General features: G+C 36.8%; 1 protein-coding gene across 5 annotated transcripts in view; it reads left to right on the forward strand.

Annotated features, from left to right (window-relative positions):
• Positions 1-1,686: 1,686 nt before the first annotated feature.
• Positions 1,687-7,860, forward strand: part of LOC107743942 (serine/threonine-protein phosphatase 2B catalytic subunit alpha isoform) — a 275,392-nt gene continuing 269,218 nt past the window's right edge. For all 5 annotated transcript variants that reach the window (XM_016557400.1, XM_016557402.1, XM_016557403.1 and 2 more), the window contains exon 1: positions 1,687-1,954. In XM_016557400.1, the coding sequence (XP_016412886.1) occupies positions 1,894-1,954 (61 nt within the window). In that variant the 5' untranslated portion in view covers positions 1,687-1,893. The remainder of the gene's footprint in view (positions 1,955-7,860) is intronic.

Raw genomic sequence — 7,860 nt, forward strand, 5'->3', positions numbered from 1 at the left:
TTCCTTAAGCATAAAGGAGCAAGCATATCTAAAATGCTAGAAAAGAGCATTTGGATGAGCTATTGGATATGCTGAGGACTTTAGATAAATCAGGAAGATTACTTACAAAGCAGTCTTTTGTGGTAGAAGTGATGGTTCTACCATACTTGTAACAAGGAGTAGAATTTACAGTTTTAGCCATATGGAGTTTACACAAGACTAGATAATAATCTGAGATATCATCGCTTTGCTGCAGAATTTCAACACCATTACATCAATTCCATGTGACAGTATTAAGTCTAGAGTATGATTTCGACAATGAGTAGGACCTGACATGTGTTGTCTAACCCCAATAGAGTTCAGAATGTCTATGAATGCTGATCCTAATGCATCTTTTTCATTATCAACATGGATATTAAAATCACTAACAATTAAGACTTTATCTGCAGCCAGCACTAACTCTGATGGAAAATCAGCCAATTCTTAAGTCTGTATGGTGCCCTGGTGGCCTGTATACACTAGCCAGTACAAACATCACAGGAGATGTATCATTAACACTTGTTTCTCTGGATAATGTTATATGAATCCCCATTACTTCAAACAAGTTATACTTGAAGCCCACCCTCTGAGAAATACTGAAAATATTGCTATAAATTGTAGCAACACCTCCCCCTTTACCTTTTGGACGCGGCTCATGTTTATAACAGTAATCTTGGGGGGTAGACTTTAAAATAATGTAATCATCTGGTTTTAGCCCGGTTTCTGTCAAACAGAGCACATCTAGGTTATGATCAGTCATCATATGATTTACAAAAAGTGCTTTCGTAGAAAGGGACCTGATATTCAATTAGCCAAGCTTTATCATTTGTTTCTCTATTATATACATTCTTATTTGTTGACCATCAATTAAATTGTTACTCTTAAATTGGTTTGGAAGTTTTTTTTGTATTTTCTAGTTCGGGGAACAGATACAGTCTCTATAGTGTGATATCAAGGTGAAAGAGTCTCTATGTGCTGAGAATTAACTGATTTCTGTGATAGCTAGTTACGTGATAGCTGTGTAATTTCTAACTATTTAACCTATTTCAAATAGGTTACGATCTAATAAATTATTTGTTGTAAATAGTTTTGTTAATTAAAAAGAAAAAACATCTTTAATGTTTAATGAACAAAATATGCATTTATTTTTGGCACAAAAGATACATAGGCTATCTTTTGTTTGGAGGTCAGTGTAAATATTATTGGCTACTTATAGCATATAATATAGCCTACTTTGAGCTTTCTCTCTATATACAGTTTTAAAGGCGGGTCATATCTGCTCATTTAAATTTGGCAGTGACAGTAGAATGACTTAAGGCAATACATAAAATTAACATAAATGGTCTGAAAATGTGTGCATGCAATACACTGATACGTATTAATGTAATGCACTAATCTAGACATGAAACGTGAATCTAACAACAAACAAATTCTCTGTAAAGTAGTCTTGAAAATGTTTAGTGAAAACTGTTATTATCCTCTCCTCTTCAAAGTCCAGTACAGAATTGTAACATTACAATTACACAGACACATATAATTGACATCACAGCAGGCCATAGGGGAGGCGCATCTACAAAGCGGGAGGGTACTCTCCACCAATGTGATGCGCCATCAGAATAGTGGGCGTGCACCTTATGGTTGTACTGTTTGGTTGCGCTCGCTGAGAACTTGACACAGTGTTGCAGTACATCAGACAGAGCTACAGTAACAGCGCTGAAATTTGTCACCCTGTTGCAAGTATTTTTGGCCAGTGATACAAGCGAGAGACATCACTGCCGTTCTCCTGTTTGGGGAAGAGTTGAGTTGTTGAGCAAGGAAGTACATCGGATCGTTTTCAAGAACAGTTTCAGAGAGAATCGACACATTTGACTGGAAATGTCTGAAAACAAACCAAATGATGATCCGAAGTTGTCCACGACGGACAGAGTGGTTAAATGTAAGTAGAAATCCCATGCCACTCAAAGTGATCGGGCTCAGAGACTATTTGAAGTGCGAAAACCTAGAGATGTGAGTGTTAACGTGTCCCTGCAGTGAGCAGGCGTCATATGGTTTAGTAATGCTCTATAATGTGAGATCTGCCCATGGAAAAATGGGTGGTAGCCGGCTTTATTGGTAAAAATAGGAAGTAAAGGTAGTTGTTGTTAGACAGAGTTGGTTGCATGGTTTATTTGTCATTAGAAACGCGATATAAAGCCTCACTTTTCAAGGTAACAAACCAATATCCTTTTGTACTTGTTCCAGTTATGGCTCTTGAGTTTTAATTAAAGTGTTTTCTTTTGGACGAAAAAAACAAAAGATATTGCATAATACTGACAGCATGATAAAAATCCAACCTAACACTGTGGTTAGAGATTTTACATGCCTGTTTTTATTACATGGTGATCATTTTGGACAACAGACAGCATATGACAGGTTGGGGCCCCTGACTGTTTGGAAACAATCCCTCTCAGTGGGGCTCCTCTGTGCCTTCAGTTCAACAGACACACTTGCAGTCATGTTCCATTTGTTCTTTCTCATTATGGCAATTGCTATCATTATCATTTGTTGTTACTGTAGCTTCTCATCACAGTGGATCGTATGTATTTCCCAACACAAAACACTCTGCTGTACTTTGATGTACCAAAGCTAATGAAGAGCAGTGTTATTGAATGTACCCAACACATGGCACATAGCTTATTTGCTATTCGTGTTTTTCATTCAAAACAATGTGCAATGAACTCCTGGCTTGTAATGGCTTTTGCAACCATCAGGCATAATGGTTCAGCAAATCTAGCTGTAAGGGACGCTACAACTCAAAAGCTCTGACAACTCCATTTTCAGTCATAACCATGCAACAGCCTCCTTCTCCCAACAAACGTGTCCTCACTGAAGTAATTCGGCAGCCAGACTGTGGTTTTATAAGTGTGAGGATCTGATATGAATTGATTGCTTTCATAAAGGAGCCATGGGCTGCTCGGATAACTCGCTTACCTTTTTCCCTCCCATCAGCTCTTACCATGGCCCCTGTGAAACATAAATTTCCTCTCACTGGTTAGAGGATGGGAATGCGAGGGCTGGGAGTGCTTAAGGAAGGAGTTGCATTTAAATGTTTATTGAGATTGTTGCGCATTGTTTCAAGCTTGATAAGGGAAATCTGAATAATAGGAGCTCCAGAAGTCCTAAATGCTCAGCTATGGTCTTAAAGAGACTTAAGGTCAGTGGGTTTTAGTTTATGTCAGGATTGTGTTATTATCTGCAGCTCTTTAAGAAATATATCCTCAAAAGACTATATGAGACATGTTTATGCTTTATTTTTGTAATATATGTTGTTAAACCTTAAATATAGGTGCTGTGATACATTGCGTAGCATGTCATTCTCATTCTTTTATTCAACACAACATTTGACTCATAATTAGTGTCAGTGTTTCGTAAATTTAAAATGCTGTTTGGGAAAATACAGACTTGGAAAATATAGGCATTGTAAGTGCTGCATCATTATTCAGATAATGTTTATTCAGCTGCCACAGCTCGGCTTTTCTCTTGTTCATCTGCTTTTCTTTTGTCTATTGATAACTGAGACTGTCTCTATAGTTCTATCTTTAACATGTTCATAGCAGAATAACTGTTAATGCAAAATGCATGAAGTAACCACCCAACCCCCCCCCCCACCCACTGCTTTTCTTTTGTCTATTGATAACTGAGACTGTCTCTATAGTTCTATCTTTAACATGTTCATAGCAGAATAACTGTTAATGCAAAATGCATGAAGTAACCACCCAACCCCCCCCCCGTCACTAGTAATTGGTTCAGATTTTTTTGGACTATAATAACTCAAGAAGGGCTGCAGGGCCAGTTTTATTAGATAGAGAAACTGAATTTGAGTGAAAAATTTAGCACTGATGTGCCGATGATTTCTTTTGTAGCTTCTGTTAGAGCAGCGCTCAATCAGACAGATCTATTATCTGCCAGTTGCTCTAAGCTGTGAAGAGATAAAGCTTTTAGTGGGGTGTCCATGCTTTTAAATGATTCTCACCAGGCAAGGAGCTTTTACGTAATGTTGTGTACTGTCACTTTTTTCAGTCTCCCTTTCGAAGAAAAAAACTCGCTCCTAATGCTAGTAGAGCCTTTATGTGTTCAGAAAGAGGCTCACTGGCAAAGGAGGTAAACAGACAGACAGACACTGGTAAAGGCACTTCTACTGTACTCAGGTGAGGTGCTTGTTGTGGGAAATATTACAATATTTAATCCTATTGTTCCTTCTTTTTATGCACCTCTTCACCTAAAATGGTGTTGGTTCTTGTGCTGGAGCTTGTGTTTGACCACTAACTTGAGAGCTGAAAATTCTACTGACTTCTAACTGACTATGAAAACTATGACAACATGCAGGGCTCCAGACAAAAAAAAAATCAACTAAGGAGCCATTGGCTCCTATAAGAAACAAAACTAGGTGCCAAATTATTTTTTAGGTGCCATAGAATAAACGTGTTTTATTTTTAAAAAAATGTAACGCTAACATTTCAGTCATACTGTCATGTGTTTATGTCTCACCTTTTTATGTCTTTATCAGCATTTTAATCCATCTTGTAGATGTCCTGGGAACTAAGGTTCACTTAAAATGGGATCTAAACGTATTTTCTAACTAAGGCCTATATACAGTCAAAAAACTGTTTATTACACAGAATCGTTTATTACACAGTTAATGTCCACATAGCTGACAGCTTTACCTGTTGTATGTTCAAGTTGTGCATGAAATAGACACTGCTTTTCTGCACTTGTACTTCGAACGTCTCTGTAATTTTAGATTTCTCTCATGCTGCACAACTAGAGCTGCTTTTAGCAGGTGTGCCGTCAGCGATGGCGCTCGGCAGAGATGAGGACTGTTTGAAAGTCTTTTTTCCACTAAAACTTTGATGTGCATTGTCTCGGTTTATTACGTCAACATAACAAAAGATGTGATCGTAAAACAATCAGGAAAAAGGCAAATTTTTAAGTCATAATATGTAAATTTATATAGTCGCCAGTGGCGACCTCAGCAAAAAGTTCACTCGCAAATTAATATTTTTGGTCACAAACGCGACCGTTTTAGTCAGTCTAGAGCCCTGACATGTTTTAAAGTAATTTGATTTATCTCCATGCAATTATGGAATTTAGATGCAATGGTTACCCATTATAACCTCCTGAGACCCTGCGTCCTCATATGAGGGCATTATATTTTAGTGAATTTCTCTGAGACTATACATGCCACAGTTTTAAAGTGCCCCTATTATGGATTTTTGAAAATTACCTTTCATAAGTGAATGAAAACATCCTGGCAAGTTTTAAATCTGAAAGTGCACCATGTATAGAGTTATTGTCTCTCAAAAGAAAGAGTTGACTCTGAATCATTGAAACGAGTAATTTTTCAAATGAATCCCAAGTAGGGCTGTGCAATTAATCGCAGGCAATTGTCATGCGCATCTCATCAGTAAAGCCGGTTCCGTGATTGGTAGTAAATCGCCATCACCTGCTTTCAGATGGACATTTACTCCACAGAGCCGTAGTTCACTGACAATTAGGCAATATCGTGTTCATAATCACAGATGAATCGCATTCGATTATGAACGCGATATTGCCTAGCTTGTCAGTGAACTACGGCTCTGTGTATTAAATGCCGTTCCATCAGCACAAATAAAAAATAACGACAGGCCTTCGAATTAAATAAATTGCTTTTTAGTTTTTCAGGTAGGTCTAACAGTAGGGTTAAGATATTTAACTTTTTTTTTTTTTTTTTTACCAATTATCCAAATAATGTTTAGTCCTAGAAAGCTATTATTATCAGAACACGTGAGCATAACATAGCGGTTAGCAGATCAATGAATGAGAGGGCAGCGTTACCAGAGTTGCCCATATACCACACCATGTTACAACACAGTAGGGCTATTGCAGACAGAAACAATACTGTACTACATCGATGTTTCCTGTCGGCTCGATTTTTGAGTGGACTTTGCTGATCCGATGAGCATGAACCGTATACGAGTGGAGCGACTGAGCGGAGCGCACACGCATAGAGTGGTATAATACGCAGAGAGTCACACCACGTGAAAGTGAAACCTGAGCGGTGACCTAATTTTCGGCAGCCGAAATTTCGGTGCATCTCTAATTATTGGCGACATAAGAAATGGATATTATATAATAGATGCTTTTTTTTTTTACATTTTAGCAATTTAAAAATATTAAAAAATGATTTTTTACACGGCACCGCTGCTCTCAACAGACGGCACCCCGGTTGGGAAACACTGGTCTAGTCCACGAGATGTGTTATGCATTCAAAATATTAGAGAAATATAGAAGCTCAATGCGGATAAGATCGTGAATGGATTAAAACCGAAACCAAGCCATTCACACAGAACACATATTTAGCGCATTTTAGACGGACAAATATGACTGCTGCACTCGCGTCTCACAGAAGAGATGTATAGAAAGCCATGCAAAGTTAAAACAGTTTAAACTTTTAGAAAACACGTCACGAATTTGTGGAGGTTTATTCCTTTTCACTGCGTCTCATATGTTTTTAAATGCAGTCTGTGTGAATGGCGCTTCGGCTCTTTGGATTAAACAATGCATAAATACATGACAATTTACGAAATTATATTTTATTTTTATGAGTTAATTTAGACGTAATGCACGTTTTTATAGAGTTACTTGCTAAATCTGCATTATTTTGCTCATTGCGCCCTCCTGTGGCCTCGGGAGACAATTAGACCTATACAATAAAGACCTATTTAATCTGCATATAAAACATTAGAAATTAGATATTTGTTTAATTTTTATTGTGTTTGATTATTAAAACAAAAAAATATTTGTCATTTGTCTCAATAAATTGTGTTAATTATAAATACAGTGGTTAAATAAAAAAAAAAAATTCTATTGCTTTTTGTTTTAAAAAAGGTTATAAAAATGTCAATAATTATCGATACCGAACGATATGAAACATTATGTCGTTGATAAATTTTTTAGCTATATCCCCCAGCCCTAGTTGATTTCAACATGAAACATAAGCATATTGCCCGCTCACTTGTTGGTCTTTTCACGTTGGTCTGAATAAAAATGCAAATTCTTTCTATGCCACTAGGTGCCGCTTTTTGAGCGGTAAAATAGCGATTTCCCCGGTAATGCAGTACACAAAGCAGCACTGGGCTCACAAACGCTGCTTTATCATGCATTACAGGCATGATTAAATGAAAATGAGACCAATCGGACCAATCACAGCAGATTAGCATCACGCAAAGGAGGGGTTTGGAAAAAATGAATTGTTAAACGAATCGTTTGGGAGTCGTTGAGCAAATAGGTAAAAATAAATGCATATTATAAGACAATGAAAGTGCTTTTTGACCTTGCATGCATGTCAACCTGTTGTTGGGGACTCCCAAAACCAAAATATGAACCTTTCATTACCCATAGGGGCACTTTAAGTATGGATGTCCTGTACAGAGCACATTCAGGGCTTTTCAGAGATACTAAATATTTGGATGTTTCACAATGACCACTCCCTCTCCTTGGTCTTCAAAAATGTCTGATATTAATTTAGTGATAAATTAATTACTTATGGAAAAATGATAATATTTTGTAATTATAATTTAAATTTGACTAATTTTTAAACTGTGTGTCATAAATCAACAGGGACAAAAAGCATGTTTATTACGCATTTTGGGAGACACAACTAATGAATAGGGAAATAAATTATATTTCAATATTCCTATGAAATATGATATATTATTATGAAATTCTTGTCAATTATTACTCCCATTATTACACTTCTTTTTTCATTACATGTTGCCCCAAAAACACATTAAGAGGCCTATTAAAAAAAATGTTTAATTTTTT

This window comes from Sinocyclocheilus rhinocerous, unplaced genomic scaffold, assembly GCF_001515625.1.
Source record: "Sinocyclocheilus rhinocerous isolate Xijiao unplaced genomic scaffold, SAMN03320098_v1.1 scaffold1549, whole genome shotgun sequence".
NCBI lineage: Eukaryota > Metazoa > Chordata > Actinopteri > Cypriniformes > Cyprinidae > Sinocyclocheilus > Sinocyclocheilus rhinocerous.